This window comes from Amphibalanus amphitrite, unplaced genomic scaffold, assembly GCF_019059575.1.
Source record: "Amphibalanus amphitrite isolate SeventyFive unplaced genomic scaffold, NRLGWU_Aamphi_draft 000096F_arrow, whole genome shotgun sequence".
In the NCBI taxonomy this organism is placed as follows: domain Eukaryota; kingdom Metazoa; phylum Arthropoda; class Thecostraca; order Balanomorpha; family Balanidae; genus Amphibalanus; species Amphibalanus amphitrite.
Genome location: NW_024881591.1, coordinates 392932 through 411185, shown reverse-complemented (window position 1 = coordinate 411185; position 18254 = coordinate 392932). Strand labels below are relative to the sequence as shown.

At 55.2% G+C, this 18254-nt stretch overlaps 1 protein-coding gene across 1 annotated transcript; it reads left to right on the top strand.

Annotated features, from left to right (window-relative positions):
- Window positions 1–117: 117 nt before the first annotated feature.
- On the top strand, window positions 118–18210 carry LOC122380329 (chromodomain-helicase-DNA-binding protein Mi-2 homolog). Its single transcript, XM_043363386.1, has 32 exons — window positions 118–418; window positions 1989–2053; window positions 2220–2339; window positions 2547–2681; window positions 2998–3123; window positions 3721–3945; window positions 4208–4354; window positions 6002–6214; window positions 6449–6633; window positions 6873–6996; window positions 7468–7659; window positions 7949–8100; window positions 8408–8582; window positions 8819–8925; window positions 9194–9755; window positions 10010–10249; window positions 10507–10632; window positions 10920–11107; window positions 11388–11564; window positions 11898–12021; window positions 12309–12626; window positions 12843–13019; window positions 13277–13403; window positions 13583–13665; window positions 14205–14296; window positions 14629–14815; window positions 14950–15141; window positions 15426–15809; window positions 16116–16327; window positions 16576–16861; window positions 17120–17276; window positions 17622–18210. The coding sequence occupies exons 1-32, from the start codon at window positions 382–384 to the stop codon at window positions 17789–17791; spliced, it is 5805 nt and encodes a 1934-aa protein (XP_043219321.1). The 5' UTR covers window positions 118–381; the 3' UTR covers window positions 17792–18210.
- The last annotated feature ends 44 nt before the right edge of the window (window positions 18211–18254 follow it).

Below are 18254 nucleotides of genomic sequence, written 5' to 3'. Positions count from 1 at the left end.
CTGCCCTTTGCAATCAGCCGTGAAAGCATCAACTGAACATTGCACGGAGGAAATAAAAAGGATCGTGTCCTAAATTCTGCTAGGCTTCCCAGGGGGAGAGAGCATTGCATTGATTGCAACAAATGACGATGACCTGTGCCCGTTGCCATGGTATCCGTCAATCGCCGGAACGGGACCGGAACCGCTAGCGTCCAGTGCGCATGCGCAGAAATCAAGCGGGCCGGTCGCCGGCCGCCACACGCCGCGAGACGTCACGAGCGGAGGGCCGGGAGCGTGAGAGGAGCGATTGGTGTTTGATCTTGCCGGCATTTCCCACGTGGAATCGTCGGTAGTTGTGATTTTCAAGAGCTTAGTGTGAAGTGTTTCAAATCAACAGGTCGCATGATGGCGTCAGACACTGAAGACAAAGTTGTCGCCGGTAAGTTTCCGAGGTCGTCCGGGTGCCGAATGAAATTTATGAATTAGCGTGTTTGTTATTGTTTTGATAACTAATTTATGTGTAATTATGACAATGGCTCGTCTTTGCTGTGTTCATTGTTGATTTTGGGGTCCATTTTGAGCTGTTCAATGAATTATATGTACTGCGTATTGATCTAGAATACGCCCGGGGTCGTGTCACAAGCCAATTTCCACGCGCCGGGGTCGTCGCTTCAGCTCTGCCCGGCGCTGTGGTGACGTCATCACCCTTACAGCCGGCCGGCGCGCGCGAAGTGAAGTGGGGAGGGGCACTGGGCCGGGGAGGGAGACAAAGAGGAAAACTGTGAAATGGAGAATATTCTCTATTTTCTACTTAAATGACATGAATTTGCTGGATGCACTGATGCTTACAGGCTGCACTCAGTCTTCACTGACCTGGTGAATTCTCCCTGCAATCTGATCAACCAAAACCTCCATCCAGGCCCTGATGATGGGAGTTACATAGCCTTTTGGTTATCAGATAAACAGCATTCCTGCACCAAACTCAGTGAAAAACACTGACTTATGTGCCTATATGCAGTGCCCCTAAACCATACAATGAACTAAGCCATAAGTGCAGTTCCCCCTCCCCATAGGCCACGCACAATTACTATTTGTGACAAATTAAACCAAATTACATCAAGACAATTGCAAACTCAAAAATAATGCAGTGCAAAAAATATTGTCCCTTTCCAGCTAGTGTTGAATGGATAACTTTGTTTTCACAAAGTGCATGTTATACTACTCATATTAGCAAGGTGGTGTTTTTAGAAAAAAAAGGAATCAGAGTTGCAGATGTCAGTTTGCCGACTAGAAGTTGTATTGTACTGTCTGTAGGCTGTTTGACTGTTGATTTACAGTGATGCTAGGCTGTTCATTTGCTGTTAAACCTGTCCAAATACAGTGACTGCCAGGCTGTTCATTCAATGCTACATCTGTCTTATCTGTTGATTGCTGGCTTGTTCCTCTGTGTCAACACCCTGCAGGCATGTCATTCATTTATTTGGAATATTCCATTCATTAATATTTGTCATTTCATTCACCTACCTGCAGCTGTTTAATCCCATTGATCTATGGCTGTGATCCTGAAGGCCTGCAGCAGTGCTATCCTGCTGACCTGTGGGCTGGTAACTGTTATCCTGCAGCTGCTACCCTGTTGGCTTGCAACTATAAATGACTCCCAGCTGCTAGCAGTTCAACCTGAATCTGTTATCCTGCAGCTGCAATCCTGTTGACCTACAGTTGTTATTGTGCAGCTGCTATCCTGTTGACCTGAAGCTGTTGGCTTGCAGCTGTTATCCTGTAGACCTGAAGCTGTTATCATTCACCTGATATGTTATAGTCATGCACTGCTGGAGTATTGTTGGCCTGCATCTGTTGCTCTGTAATCCTGTAGCAGTTATCCTGCTGCAGTTATCCTGTTAACATGCAGCTGCTATCTTGCTGTCCTCAGTGGGCTGCACCTGTCCATACAGCAGCACACACCACTATTTCAGTGTTATGATTATCAGCTGATGGTGTGTTCCTTTCAGATGGAGAGACTCCTGAGGAGGAGGAGGACGAGGAGGAGAGGGCCGCTGACTCTGAGACACACCAGGTTAGATGGACATTCCAGGTAGTGGCTGAGACACTGCAGGGGGTGAGGTCTGAATGAGACCATTCAGGAAGGGCAGGCTGGCTTCCACTGCTATGGTGTGGTCTGGTGGAACTGGAAAGGCATGATCAGTTATTTCTGACAATATTATTGTTTCCCTGTGGTATAGGAGGAGGATGAAGATAACTATGAGCCTGCTAGTAAGAAGCGAAAGAAGGGCAAGAAAAGGAAGGCCAGAGATGATAAGAAAAGCAAAAAGAAGAAGAAGAGGAGGAAGGCAGACAGTGAGGTATGTAAAAAGCTCTGGTGTCAAATGTTTTCTGTCCACATCATTGTCCATTTTGTGTAATTTTGCCACAGGAGATTCTTGTGGCTAGTAGTGTCACTGGACAGCTGCATTGTAAATGCAGCTGGATGTTTAAATGCAGTATATCGCTGTTGATTGTGCTGGCTTGTTTTGCCTGTTCCCTCATTATCACCTTCTAATCTTCCCCAGGAGAGTGAGGACGAGGACAATGACTCGGAGGCGGCCGAGACGCCCCGGCCGCGCAAGGCCCGCGGTCCGACGGCCTCTGCCAAACCGCCGCGCGAGCAGGCGGCCGAGCCGAGCGGCATGCCCACGTCGGAGGAGGTGGGTCGACCTCCTCCTCCCTTGCTTTCCCCCGGACCGCCGGTCAGGAACGGGGTGTAGACGGAAGTCGTGATCGATATTCGGGTTGGAATACTAATTCGAGCTCGTCTTCGAGTGTTCGTTATGTTTCCAGAGATAACGTTTGTCTGGGTGACGTCTATGTCGGTCTTAATCGTCTGGCTAGCCCTCGTAGTATCTCCCCACCGATGCCTGTTAGACAGAACAGGAAATAGTTGTAGCCGTAGTTTTAGGGATGCGTCTGTGTCTCCACCGATCTCCCACCCGTGCGTCTAACACCCACCCCTCTGTTCCGCAGGTGTGTGAGACGTTCGGCCTGGTGAACGTGGAGCTGGAGTACTCTGACGAGGACTACCAGACGCTCACCACGTACAAGGCCTACCAGCAGCACGTGCGGCCCCTCATCGCCAAGGAGAACCCCAGGGTCAGTCAGGACGACGGTCTCCTGGCGTGTGCAGAAATGTGTGTTCATATTTGCTGGAGTTAGCTGAATGAATGAATTGGTGAATGGTGTGAATGAGTGATGCAGTTCGCAAAGTATGTTTTTGTCACCGATGTCTAGCTATGCATTGACTAGGTAGTATCTGTCAGCTACCGTTATCGCTAGCTATCTACCTGTCTTCCCGAACCTGTCAAGTCGAGCGTGCTATCAGATGGAAGGTTTATCCGCGTCTCCCCGCTGACCGCTTCTGCCCCCCCCCCCCGCTGACCGCCGTTGCCTTCCTCTCAGGTGCTGACTTCTGACCTCCCTGTCCTCGTCTGACTGCCGCTCCCTCTCCGCCAGGTGCCGATGTCGAAGCTAATGATGCTGGTAGCGGCCCGTGCTCCCTATCCTCGTCTGACGGCCGCTCCCTCTCCGCCAGGTGCCGATGTCGAAGCTGATGATGCTGGTGGCGGCCCGTGCTCCCTATCCTCCTGTGACGGCCGCTCCCTCCCCGCCAGGTGCCGATGTCGAAGCTAATGATGCTGGTGGCGGCCCGTGCTCCCTATCCTCCTCTGACGGCCGCTGTCTCCCCGCCAGGTGCCGATGTCGAAGCTAATGATGCTGGTGGCGGCCAAGTGGCGCGAGTTCACTGCCTCGCAGCCGGCCGAGGAGGCCGCCTCTCCTGCCGGATCGCCGCGCGAGCCCGACCAGGAGCAGGAGTCGGACGCCGCCGAGGAGCCCGAGGAGCCCGAGGACGAGCCGGAGCCGGAGGTGCGCGCCTCGGCCCGCTCCAGCCGCGCCTCCAAGAAAAAACCCGAGCCGGTGAGTGCGAGCGTCGCTCGGTGGGAGATTGGGGAGGGGAGAGGGGTTCGGCGCTAGCTAAATACCAGAACGTTGGGGCATGTACTTATGTGCTGGGTGCAGATCGTCCGAAACCCGTAGAAACTATTAAGACTCTGGCTTATTTCCGTTGAAGCCTTAGTACAAGACTGACGAATATTGCTTGCTTGCGGGTGGCCTAGCTCCCTGTCTGCCTTGACATGATCCGTGGCCACTGACCCCTAACCCGATGTGCCCACCCCAGGCTGACGATGACGAGTACGAGTTCGAGGATGACGAGGAGTCGTCCAAGAAGAAGCGCTCGCGACGCTCCAAGGCCGGCGGATCGTCCAAGAAGGGACGCGTGCCCACGCTCAAAATCAAACTGGGCAAACGCAAGAAGGGCTCGTCGGTAAGCGCAATAGCTCACAGCGATTTATGGCACTCTTTTCGGGGTATATCCAACTGGATGATTTTAGGAAGAATTGTATCTAGGGCATCATAGCTTATGCCTTATTTCACCAGTATAGCGCCTTATGGGGCGACTAACGGAGCGAGCGAGAGGGTGGGCCTTGCACGTGCGAAATTGCGAGGGGGTACCTCCAACTGACTTGTGCACGGCACCCTACTAACCGGTCTCTAGCGATGTGCCGAATTTGAGCACAATCGGCCCAGCCGTTCTCGTGATCTGGAAGCGGCACCCTGCACGTGCGCACGTGCAAAATGGGTCCCAACTGACTTGTGCACGGCAGCCTACTAACTGCTCCGTAACCGTGTACCAAATTTGAGCGCAATCGGTCCAGCCGTTCTCGAGATCTGGAATCGACCCCTGCACGTGCGCACGTGCAGCAGCACCCCAACTCTGGCACATGGATATGCATTGCCTAGTGGGTGCCTACCTACATGCCAACTTTCAGCGCAATCGGCCAAGTAGTTACCGAGATAGGTATTGCAACAATTACAAAAGTGACACCTCTTCGTTTTGCACGTGGCACGTGCATAAGGGGTCACCTACATGCATCGGGAATAGTCCAATACTTGGTAGAAGGAATGAAGCTACCCTACAAAAATTACCGCGTGTAAATCGATCAAGTGGTTGCTGAGATATAAGCGTCGCAAAACCGTGACCACGGCCGGCCGGCCGGCCGGCCGGCCGCTCATACTCAGAAATTTCCGTTAATCTAAGGAAAGACTCCGCTCGCTTCGCTCGCTCCGTAACCACTTCAGTTCTAGTTTGTCACTGATTTATTGCTCAGTCTCCATATTGCGTCCTTATGAACCAGTAAAGCGCCTTTTGGGGCGACTAACGGAGCGAGCGAGAGGGTGAGCCTTGCACGTGCGAAATTTCGACGAGGTACCTCCAGCTGACTTGTGCACGGCACCCTACTAACCGGTCTCTAGCGATGTGCCAAATTTGAGCACAATGGGCCCAGCCGTTCTCGAGATCTGGAAGCGGCACCCTGCACGTGCGCACGTGCAAAATGGGTCCCAACTGAGTTTTGCACGGCACCCTACTAACCGGTCCCTAACCATGTACCAAATTTGAGCGCCATCGGTCCAGCCGTTCTCGGGATCTGGAATCGACCCCTGCACGTGCGCACGTGCAGCAGCACCCCAATTCTGGCACATGGATATGCATTGCCTAGTGGGTGCCTACTTTCATGCCAACTCTCAGCGCAATCGGCCCAGTAGTTACCGAGATATTGCAACAATTACAAAAGTGACACCTCTTCGTTTTGCACGTGGCACGTGCATAAGGGGTCACCCACATGCATCGGGAATAGTGCAATACTTGGTAGAAGGAATGAAGCTACCCTACAAAAATTACCGCATGTAAATCGGTCAAGTGGTTGCTGAGATATAAGCCTCGCAAAAGCGTGACCACGGCCGGCCGGGCCGGCCGGCCGCTCATACTCAGAAATTTCCGTTAATCTAAGGAAAGACTACGCTCGCTTCGCTCGCTCCGTAATAATTTGTATTTGCCTGCATCATTCTGTCTGTGCTGTGCTCTATTTCCACCCCAAGTTGTGTAACTGACATCTCCCTGCGCCGCTCTTAGGACGAGGACGAGGATTACGAGGCCGGCAAGGACTCGGACGCCGAGTTCGAGCAGATGCTGGCAGAGGCCGAGGAGGTCAGCAAGAACGACGACGACGCCGACCTGCCCAAACGCAAGGCCAAAACCAAGATCGGTAACAAGAAGAAGAAGAAGTCCAGGAAGCCGGGCCGGGACGAGGAGGGCTACGAGACCGACCACCAAGACTTCTGTGAGGTGAGGACGGGAGGGGGTGAACACCGCGAGATGTCTGCTTGGTGAGGGATAGGCGGTATTTAGCTTTCGTGAGCTTAGATAGAGTTACTATATAGTTGATTTGCCTGTAGGTAAGGAGTAGATCTTGCGCTAATGTGAGAAAGAGGTGGAGAGTCGCGGCATCATTCGTCCTTCCTGTGAGCCAGAAGCTGTCCTCTGCGTTGTCTGACCCGCTCCGCCTCCCGGTGTCCACAGGTGTGCCAGCAGGGCGGCGAGATCATCCTCTGCGACACGTGTCCCAAGGCGTACCACCTGGTGTGTCTGGAACCCGAGCTGGAGGAGCCGCCCGAGGGCAAGTGGATGTGTCCCACGTGTGAGAAGGACGGCCCGCCGGAGCGGCCGGCCAAACAATCGGACGACGAGCATCAGGAGTTCTGCCGGTACGCATCGCGGGCGGGTCCCGACGGGGCCAACGGTGGAATGGTACCCGTTCTGATATCATGTCTTCGGTTCGAGGCGAGTTGTCCTCGTCGTGCGAGCCTCAATTCGCCCAGATGCCACGCAGTAGTTTTCAGATGCATGCCGCAATTCAATACATCTCGTGGTAAAAAACGTTTCATCGCTGCCCTTTGCATTGTAACCACCCTACGCTGACTAGCCTGCCTTTTTCGTCCGGCAGCAAGTGTAAGGACGGCGGTGAGCTGCTGTGCTGCGATATGTGCGTGGCTGCCTACCACACGCACTGCCTGAACCCGCCGCTGAAGGAGATACCCGACGGAGACTGGCGCTGCCCACGCTGCTCGGTAAGCTGAGCTCTGTCTCTGTGGCTCCTCAGGTTCTGTTTCTGTGACAGAGTCCCGGCTCTGCTCGGTAAGACGTGACTCAGCTCTGTCTCTGTGGCTCCTCGGCCTCTGTGTCTGTGACCCCGGTCCGCCCGTCGGTCCTGCGGTGATCGGTGGGTCGTCAGACACTGCGTCCAGGTGCTGAGCTCCGTCCTGTGGCCGTCTGCCCATATACCTGAGCATGATGTCTTTTCTGTCAGGGCCTTTTGTGCTGTCTGCCCCGGTATAATTGTCTTTGCTCTCATGGCTCCAATTCTGTCTTCTAAGAGGCCTTGGGCTGGTCAAAGCACGCTTGTTTGTCCTCGTTCAATGAATTGTCTTTCCTACGCTCATTCTATCAGCAGATATATTCATTATGTAATCCTTTCTGTAATGTAAGTCGCCTGCTGGCTGTGTGCCCGTCCGTGACCCTCCCTCTCCCCCGCTCCGCAGTGCGAGCCGCTGACGGGCAAGGTGCAGAAGATCCTCACCTGGCGCTGGAAGGAGGAACCCGCCGAGAAGCCGGCAGAGGGAGAGGCCGCCGCCGCCACATCGCCCAAGAAAAAGGCGCACCGCACGCGCGAGTACTTTGTCAAGTACCACGACAAGAGCTACTGGCATTGCGACTGGGTCTCCGAGCTGCAGGTGGGTTCCCGGAACTGAGTTCTGAGTGTTGGCTGAGCTTGGTTTGAGATCAGTGATTTTTCCATATCCGTTTTTCTGGGGCAGAAAATTGAGCCAGTTTTTTTTCAATATTCGCTCAGCTGCTGTCGGCTCTTGTGGCAATATCTTGACAAGTGTAGTTTAGCTGTTGTGTTTCACTGCTTTTTTTGTATTATGTTTGGGCAATCGCTGGATTTAGGATTCTTACAGACATGATCATTGCGACCACGCTGTATTTCCGCCCCACTGAGACCGCCGTCTCCGCCGCCAGATGGACATTTACCACGCCAGCATGCTGCGGTTCTACATGCGCAAGTACGACATGGAGGAGCCGCCGACGTTCGACGAAGGCGACCACACGGAGCACTACCGGATGAAGCACGTCAAGGACGACCCGCAGCACCTCGAGGAGAGGTTCTACAGGTGACTGTCTGACGGGAGGGAGAGTCTCGGTCTGCCGGGGGCGACAAACTTGACAGAGCTGCAGTCGTGGGGCTGTCGTAGAGATGCGCCAGTGGGATTTATCGAAACCGGCTGTGAATAAGGGCATACTCACACACAGCTTCCTCATGCTGCTGACTTGAGACCTGGACCGTCATGCCATTGTCACGTATGGCCCTGCGGTAACCACTGATGTCCCTATTTTCCCTAAAACATTCCGTGGCCTCTGCACTGAACCGCAGCTGTGGCCGGCTGCTCTGACGGGATCTAACCCCGCCTACCGCCGCAGGAACGGCGTCCGTCCCGACTGGCTCATCATCCACCGGGTGCTCAACTTCCGGACGATGCGCCACGGCGCCGTGCAGTACCTGGTCAAGTGGAAGGAGCTCGGCTACGAGTACGCCACGTGGGAGAGCGAGGACGCCGACATCAACGGACTGCAGGAGGAGATCTCAGCGTATAACGTGAGTGGAGGACGGGCGGGGTCGCTGACGGGCCACTGCGGTGTAACTATCTGTCGCTTTTACGAACGTGTGTGCCCACGGTTTGTCCCACAACATTGACGGTATTATCGGTGTTAAAAAAAAAGAGTTCAGGAGCCTAGATCTGGTTTGTCTTGCCTGATTGTGCCGTTGTTTGTGACACCCGACGCTGTGAGCCGCTCCCGATGTGACTGCTGTCCCCCCCCCCCCTCTGACAGGACCTGCGGGCGGTAATGGCCGGTGACAGCGGCACCAAGAAGGGCAAGAAGAAGGGCAAACGCAGCAAACACCGCGACGCAGACGACGACGACGAGAACAGGAAGAGGTGAGGGCGCGGAGACGATGACGCGGATTCATTCATAATTCGCATAACTGCTAGTTCTGAAAAGGGCTATGCTGGATTTCTATTACCTGGGCAGCTTCTTGGTACTTCTTTGGAAGTCTACACTATGTTAAAACTGTAAAACCCAGGAGTATGACTACCCGGCTAAGAATGATATACTGCTTCTAGGCAGCTTATCACGCTCTACATGCGGAGGGGGTTCTGGAACTCTGGGAACCTCCCGCTGACTGTCCTTCTCTCCCTACCACAGACGCTACAACCTGCCCCCGGAGCGTGTCCTGCGCGAGACCAACCGCAAGTGGGAGAAGCAGCCCGACTACCTGGACTGCACCAAGATGAAGCTGCACGACTACCAGATGGAGGGCCTCAACTGGCTGCGGTTCTCCTGGGGCAACGGCACCGACACCATCCTGGCCGACGAGATGGGTCTCGGCAAGACGATCCAGACGATCGTGTTTCTGTACTCGCTGTACCGCGAGGGCCACAGCAAGGGCCCGTTCCTGATCGCCGTGCCGCTCAGTACGCTGGTCAACTGGGAGCGCGAGTTCGAGACCTGGGCGCCAGAGTTCTACGTGGTCACCTATGTGGGTGACAAGGATGCCCGCGCCATCATCCGCGAGCACGAGCTGAGTTTCGAAGAGGGCGCCATCCGCGGCGGCAAGGCGTCCCGGCTGCGCACCAGTAATGTCAAGTTCCACGTGCTGCTGACGTCATACGAGCTGATCTCGATCGACAGCGCGTGCCTGGGCAGTGTGGACTGGGAGGTGCTGGTGGTAGATGAGGCTCACCGGCTCAAAAACAACCAGTCCAAGGTGAGGGAGCGCGGATGACTGGGCCTGCAATGCGGAGGATTTAGATACCTCGTAGGACATACCAATGTTCGCGGCTTTCAGCTACTGGTGTTTTTTTTTTTTTTTTTTTAATCGCTGTTGCGTCCAGAACCTTGATGGGCTCGGGTGTGACGTCATTACATAGCTTCTGTGACGATAATCATTGTCTCACTAGTCTCATGACGACCGAAATACTGACGTCTTCCTCCTCCCACTCCCTCCCATTTCGCCCACAGTTCTTCAAGGTGCTGGCCGGTTACAAGTTGGCCTACAAGCTGCTCCTGACGGGTACGCCGCTGCAGAACAATCTCGAGGAGTTGTTCCACCTGCTCAACTTCCTCTGTCCGGAGAAGTTCCAGGACCTGCAGGCCTTCCAGAACGAGTTCGCAGATATCGCCAAGGAGGAGCAGATCAAGAAGCTGCACGAGATGCTGGGCCCGCACATGCTGCGACGACTCAAGGCTGACGTGCTGAAGGTGAGGGATCGTGGTAGGCCAAGGAAAAGGTGGAAGAGATGTGAGAACGCTACTGGTGGTAGCGGGTCTGTAAGTTCGTGGAGGAGTCGATTAGTCGGGCACATGATTTGATCCGTCTGAAATTACTCCGATATCATTTAATGAGGCTCGTATCAGCGCAAAGGCGTGATTTGCTCTCTGGCTCTGTAGAGTAGCCTGTGACGCTCCTGCGCGTTTTGCCAGGGAACAGATTGTAACCGCTGTGCTGTTTTTTTCAGAACATGCCGTCCAAGTCTGAGTTTATCGTCCGTGTGGAGCTGTCGGCCATGCAGAAAAAGTACTACAAGTACATTCTGACCAGGAACTTTGAGGCGCTGAACGCAAAGTCCGGCGGCGGACAACAGGTGAGATACCGGTACCGGACGGGAGGGACGGCGGGGACGGGGTCACCGCTGCGCAGCTGCAGCTGCGGACGTGTAGAAGACAGATCCACATTCGAACCCGCGGGTGCTACTCCCAACTTGCAGTTCTATGATGCATTTAATTTTTGTTTCGCTGCCTTTGAGCTGGAAGACCGTGACTCTGCTTTACACCTAATATCATTGCATATCGTCTCTGAGCAGTGCTGGCCTGTCATCATGTGACTGTTTGCGGCCTCTGTAACCGTCTGCCCTCCGCCTTCCCTCCCCAGATGTCTCTGCTCAACATCATGATGGAGCTGAAGAAGTGCTGCAACCACCCCTACCTGTTCAGCGTGGCCTCCAATGAGGCGCCCAAGCTGCCCAACGGCATGTACGAGACCGAGGCGGTCACCAAGTCCAGCGGAAAGCTGGTCCTCCTCGCCAAGATGCTCGAGAAACTGAAGGCGGAGGGACACAGGTGGGTCAGGCGCCGACCGTATTGTTATCGAGGACTTTCTATTTGGTGTTTCTGGTGGGTGTGACTATACCGGGCTTTTCCTCTAGCGGTAGCGGCTTCGCACATCTCTTGCCGATAGACATGGCGGTTTGATAAAACTGGCAGCAGCTATAGCAGTAATTGTCGGTCTGTGGTACTAGAACCAAGCGCTGCATGACTGTTGGTTTCCACTTGCGGTCATTGCACAAGATAGCTAACATCTCTCCCAGCCCTTTCTGACCGCTCGCCGTCTCCCGGGCAGGGTGCTCATCTTCTCTCAGATGACCAAGATGTTGGACATTCTGGAGGACTTCTGCGAGGGCATGGGCTACAAGTACGAGCGGATTGACGGCGGCATCACGGGCTCGCTGCGACAGGACGCCATCGATCGCTTCAACGTGCCCGGCGCCACCGCCTTCGTGTTCCTGCTCTCCACCAGGTATGGGGCCGCCGGGCTGCGGCTGGAAGGTGCGGCGGAAACGACAACTACCGGCTCCGTGGTTAACTGCGTGTGGGATTTTTTTATCGATTGTTAGCTGTTATTTGTTAGCAAATTGCTCCACCCCGGCTGTCTGACATTGTGTGCAGCACGGTGGACGCTCTCAGCTGTGCGATCTCACTCACCCTTGGTGAACTGTCCGCTGCCGGCCGGTCGTCGCTCAATCTAACCGCTCACCTCGCTTCCCTCAGGGCCGGCGGTCTGGTTATCAACCTGGCCACCGCCGACACGGTCATCTAACCCCCACCCCCACCCCCACCCCTACCCCCTCAGGGCCGGCGGTCTGGGTATCAACCTGGCCACCGCCGACACGGTCATCATCTACGACTCCGACTGGAACCCGCACAACGATATCCAGGCCTTCTCGCGCGCACATCGTATCGGTCAGACCAGCAAGGTGCGGGATCTGGGAAGACTAGGCTTACTAGGGGAGAAACTGGGTTACCAGGGGAGAATAAAAGGATAGGTCGCCAGTGTCCGTTCTATGAATTTCCTTCAATTTTAGCTGTTTATCTCTTTCGTTCGTTGGTCAACATTTACCCGCATTAGTTTTGTAAGAGAATCCTCTCTTGGTATAATGCGTTCTAATCAGCTCGGCTAAATTTGAAGCACTTAAACCTGCCGCCTACCGTGTATAACCCAATGCCGTACCGGACTGACATCTCCCTCCCCGTCCGTCTGCAGGTGATGATTTATCGGTTCGTCACCCGTAACTCAGTCGAGGAGCGCGTCACTCAGGTGGCCAAGAAGAAGATGATGCTGACCCACTTGGTGGTGCGGCCCGGCATGGGCGGCAAGGGCACCAACCTCAGCAAGAAGGACCTGGACGACATCCTCAAGTTCGGCACTGAGGAGCTCTTCAAGGAGGACGAGTCCAACCCGGACGGACCGGACAACGAGATCCACTACGACGACGCGGCTGTGAGCGCGCTGCTCGACCGATCGCAGTCCGGCATCGAGGAGAAGGCCGAGTGGAGCAACGAGTACCTCTCCAGCTTCAAGGTGCGTGGGCCAACAGTGGAGGGACGGGGTAACGAGCACATTCCAGCTTCAAGATGCATGGATTGGCTGAAGGGGTGGCGAAGGAAGGAACTGTGGTCAAGAATGGCTCAGCGTCATGGAGTGTGATTTAGCTGTGCTTTAGCTGCCTGGGCTGATATTATCTGATATCTTTGTCAGCGTGTTGACTCCTCACTACCCCCCCCCCCCCGTTCTCAGGTGGCGACATACGCTACCAAGGAGGGTGCGGAGGAGGAGGAGGACCTGGAGGTCATCAAACAGGAGGCAGACAACACGGACCCGCAGTACTGGGAGAAGCTGCTGCGACACCACTACGAGCAGCAGCAGGAGGACCTCTCCAGGACGCTCGGAAAGGGAAAACGAGTCCGCAAACAGGTCAGTCTAATGAGCAGAGATGAATCATGGTGTTGTGAGGACTGAGGTAGGAAGATGTAGGTACGACCAGTGAAGTTGACGGTAGAGCTGGATAAAAATCGGACATGGTACGGATGGAGGTGATCAGGTCGACGATGTACCCGCAGAGTAAGCCGTATTTCGTGACCTGAACACTGGAACAGAAGAGACATCTGGCCCATAGCCAACCGCCTACCTTCGTGTCACTGTCGTACACTAACGTTTCCCCGCCGTTCCAGGTCAACTACAACGACACGAACGACGGCCGCGACGAGGGCAACTGGCAGGGCGAGAACCCGTCCGACTACAACTCGGACTTCTCTGTGCCCTCTGACGACCAGGACAGCGACGCAGACCTCGACGACTGTGAGTTACCGGCGTTCGGTCAGCAGCCTGTGAAACACGCCTTTCTTGGCGTGGTTAATGCTGAAAGAAAATTTGCTTAATGTTGATATTAGAATAATTATAGGCACTGTTGTGTCCCGTGATAAAGGAACTCTTCCTGTGCAGATTTGTTGACTGTAATTCATATGTTTTTTTCACAGCCGATGTCCGGAAGCGCCGTCGTGGCGAGGCTCGCGACCGTCCGCTGCCGCCGCTGCTGGCTCGTGTCGGAGGCAATATCGAGGTGGGTACAAATAGTGGTCTGCCAGTTCTCGTTGCTGTCCGATCACAGGACTTGGCCGTTAAAATTTTAAGTGTATCTCAAACGAGAGGTATATGTCCTCTGAGATACAGATACCGTAGAATGTGGTGGCTTCTTATCAGCGCTGTCGCCTTGGAGTGTGGGCCGTACTACCTGTCGTCCCGGACAGTGTCGTTGCCGTCGGCGCGGTAGTCTGACGCCGTCGACGGCCGACAGAGTCCGCACAGCAGTCTGTGCCGGTACGGGAGGTCCGGCCCGCCCCCTGCGGGTGGGACGGGCCGACCGGCCGGCGCTGAGACCTTACAGGCGGCCGTCTGTACAGCCACGAGGCCGGCCGTAAAGGGGGACTCGCACACTCGGCCGCTCTGCTGGCAGAACTGTCCTAATGGTCCTAATGGTCTGTGTATGATGGGGAAGGAACAGGGGTTTACTTAGTCGTGACTGGGCGTGACTGACGGCGACGGTCTGTGCTGAGGCTGATATGATTTTCGACATGAACTAACCGACTGTTCCTGATGCAGGTTCTTGGTTTCAACGCCCGTCAGCGGAAGGCGTTCCTGAACGCCATCATGCGCTGGGGTATGCCGCCGCAGGACGCCTTCAACTCGCAGTGGTGAGTCCGGTGGTTGCGGGAGAATCAGGCCCTGCGTCGCAATATGATAGACATATTAATTGTAGAGATCATTCTTCAGGGGGACTATTATGGCAATGTTTACTCACCTGACGACGAAAGTATTTTGACAATAATTGAGAGCCGGCTTTTTCAGACTAATGCTCAGTCTTTGAAGGATTTTTTTTTTGCCGTTATGTAATGACAACCTTGTATTTCGCAATGATACTGTTGTAGCGCTGTATACTTGTAGTCAATAGCGCTACAACAGCATCATTGCGAACTACAAGGCTTACTGACTTTGTGGACGATAATCAAACACCCTTCCGTTGCAGGCTGGTGCGTGACCTGCGCGGCAAGTCTGAGCGCAATTTCCGGGCGTACGTGTCTCTATTCATGCGGCACCTCTGTGAGCCGGGCGCCGATAACTCGGAGACGTTTGCCGACGGCGTGCCCCGCGAGGGACTCAGTCGGCAGCACGTGCTCACCCGCGTCGGAATCATGTCACTCATCAGGAAAAAGGTCAGTAGGAGAGATCGGCTAGATACTAATGCAAGATACTAATTGTGCTGGTGGGTCTAAAAGGGTATTGGTTTGGATATGTGTTTCCCAGAAAACTAATGGTCCGATTTGACCGCTCGGCGCGTCTGTTCCAGGTACAAGAGTTCGAGGCCGTGAACGGTAGTTTCTCTGTGCCGGAGCTGATGGAACGTCGCGCCGCGGCGGCGGCAGCGGCGGCGGCCACCCCAGTGGCCTCGTCAGCGGCGCCGTCCGACCAGACCTCTGCGCAGACGTCCGCCTCGGCCACTCCGGCCACCTCGGCGGCCCCCAGCCCCTCTCCGGCGCAGGTAAGAATTTAGCCGGTAACAACCGGCCGGGTATCTATTTAACTGGGTCTGAACTAACACGCCTAGGTCGACTCAGCTCCGACGGCTCATGTGTGTCTTGTGTCGTAGCACGGTGTGCCTCGTTTTGTCCGCTTGATAGTTTAATGGCCTTCCATAATGCCTTGGTGTCGACTCATGTAATGATTGTAATGATTGTCTAGCGGTGTTCTGACAGTCGTAGCAGTTATAATTCCTGGCAGTATCATTTTCGTGGTGTTCCCTGCTGACTTTTTTGTCCGTTTCAGAACGGCGAGAAGAAGGAGGAGCCTGAGGAGCCGCCGCGCCGCCCGGAGAAGGAAACTACAGACGGCGAGCCGGCGAAGGAAACTGCCGAGCCGGCCGACGGCGCCGCCAAGGCCGAGCCTGCCAAGGACGGCTCAGCAGTATCGCCGGCCTCGGAGGTGAAACCCGAGCCGATGGAGACAGACGCCGCCAAATCCGAGACCAAGGAGACCAAGGAGGAGCCGGCGACGCCGAAAGCAGAGCCGGCGGCGGAGAAGGAGAAGGAGAAGACAGAGGAGAGTGCCCCGACTGAGGGAGAGACGGGCGAGAAGAAACCGGCAGAGGCGGCGGCAGTGGTGAAGAAGGAGGAGAAGACGGAGACTAAGGAGCAGCCCGAGAAAAAGGAGGTGAGGAGAGGGGTGGTGTCGGATTAGATTTGGGACTCAGGCGGTATGGGATGGGCCATGCAGAGGTGGCGGGCTTGTGTCGGTTCATAATGCGCGGCATTTGCGTCCTCTCGCTTTGTTGGCTTCTGATGCTGGAACCTCGGATTATCGTTCTGACAGGTTGAAAGGTTGAGCCCAAATTGGTGAAAATTCGTTCATTTCTTTCTATTCTACATTTAGTTCATATCGTCTGTCCACATTCAAATCTGCCTTCGTGTCTGCGGAAGCCATTACTTAACCCAGCCCCCTTTGTCTCTGGTCTCTCAGGAGAAGAAGCTGTCCCGTCCGAAGCACAAGTTCATGTTCAACATCGCCGACGGCGGGTTCACGGAGCTGCACACGCTGTGGGTGAACGAGGAGAAGGCGGCCGTGCCGGGCAGAGAGTACGAGATCTGGCACCGGCGCCACGACTACTGGCTCCTGGCCGGCATCGTGGTGCACGGCTACGGCAGGTGGCAGGACATCCAGAACGACATACGGTGAGTAACTATGTGGGCCGGTGGGTGGATAATTATACGGTGGCTGCTCGGAACCCTGAGAATATCGACCCTGACGCTAGAGCATTGAGAATAAACACGTCAATCGGACCAGCTATGCCTGATTTGCGTGGCCAATGCCAATCCCCGAGCTCCCGTGATTCGATTGACTATCCGGCTCACCTTCCTGTGTTTCTCTTTCCCTTGCTCCGACGTGTGTTTGATTTCGTCTTTCCCCTGCTCTGCCTCAGGTTCGCCATCATCAACGAGCCGTTCAAGATGGACGTTGGCAAGGGCAACTTCCTGGAGATCAAGAACAAGTTCCTGGCGCGGCGGTTCAAGCTGCTGGAGCAGGCGCTGGTGATCGAGGAGCAGCTGCGCCGCGCCGCCTACCTGAACCTCAGCCAGGAGGCCAGCCACCCGGCCATGGCGCTCAACGCCCGGTTCGCGGAGGTCGAGTGTCTGGCCGAGAGCCACCAGCACCTGAGCAAGGAGAGCCTGGCCGGAAACAAACCGGCCAACGCCGTCCTCCACAAGGTGGGTGGAGGGGTGGCCGGTCACGGTAGTTGACCACGATAACACTGGTCAGCTGGGAGTTTTTACTACGTCGGTAAATCGGTCTTCTTCCAAACAGCCCACCGTTACATCAGTACCTTGCTGTTCTCCGTGCGTATGCTGTGACGATTGTTACCTGTCTGTGAGTGTGCTGTAACGTGACGTGTCTACAGGTTCTGAACCAGCTGTAGGAGCTGCTGTCTGTCTGTGTCCTGTAACAGCTGTTGTTTTCGACCTTAGGTTCTGAACCAGCTGGAGGAGCTGCTGTCGGACATGCGCTCGGACGTGTCCCGCCTGCCGGCCTCCCTGGCCCGCATCCCGCCCGTGGCCCAGCGACTGCAGATGTCGGAGAGGTCCATCCTGTCCCGGCTGGCGGCCGGCACCTCGGCTCAGCCAGGTCAGTATCAAAGGGGCAACTGTGATCCCCTCCCCCGATCACATCCTTAGCACAGCCCGGCTCAGCCAAGTCAGTAGTATGAGGGGCACTGATTGATCGGGGCGGGCAGATCAACACATACTCCTCTACTGCAATGTCCTTTGAACAGCTGTGTCAGTCACTGGTCACTATTCGCCTTTCCTGACATGTCAGTTGGATCAGTGACGCATTGGTCAATTATCAACGGGTTCGGGGTTACCCATCGGAATGAGATTTTGATGAAAAACATCGCTTCTGTTACATCATGCTGCATGTACCGGTATACCGTCAGATTATTTCACCTTTGTATTTATCTGTGTTTTCCAGGCGCGGAGGGTAGCGGCAGCCAGTTCCCGGCGGCGCTGCAGGCCCAGTACTCGGGTCTGAACCTGGCCGCGCTCCGTCCGCAGTACTCGGTGCCCGGTATGGCGGCGCCGTCTCACCCCGCCTTCCCGGGACAGACCACCGGCGCGGCCGCCGCCGCCAGCGAGAAGTGAGCGCCGGCGGGCGGGCTGTGTGAGGGGGAGCGGGGTGGGTTTCACGGCATCTGTGTGCGCCCGCTCGGCTAGCTGAGCGGAGCGGGTTGTGATGTGTCTGCGCTCAATGTCATCATGTGTGCCGGCTGAGGAGACCTGGTGGCTCCAAGGAGGGCCATAGAGGGACCGGACCGAACCGTAAAAGTCTGTGAATAGACGGGACCTAAAAGGACCGTACTGTGAAGAGAGTGGACCTTGGGGAACGAACTGGGCCGGGCCGGACCGTGGATGGGACCGGACCGAACCAAACTGGAAGGTTAGAGTGTCCGGGTTCGATTAGCTGTGCTCTTCGGTCTCAATTCATATGATCTACACCGACGTTACCTGGCTGCTGTAAGGTCCTCTTGCCCTGTGTACTAATACATCGCTGTCCAAAATTACACTGATGTGTTTCTCGGGGATAATGCTGTTACGTTGCGTTCAA

Coding starts and splice junctions, on each gene's coding strand:
- LOC122380329 (XM_043363386.1), top strand. CDS start 382: ATGATGGCGTCAGACACTGAAGACAAAGTTGTCGCCG. Junction 2,682..2,997: donor GCATGCCCACGTCGGAGGAG/GTGGGTCGACCT, acceptor TCTGTTCCGCAG/GTGTGTGAGACGTTCGGCCT. Junction 12,627..12,842: donor AGTACCTCTCCAGCTTCAAG/GTGCGTGGGCCA, acceptor CCCCGTTCTCAG/GTGGCGACATACGCTACCAA.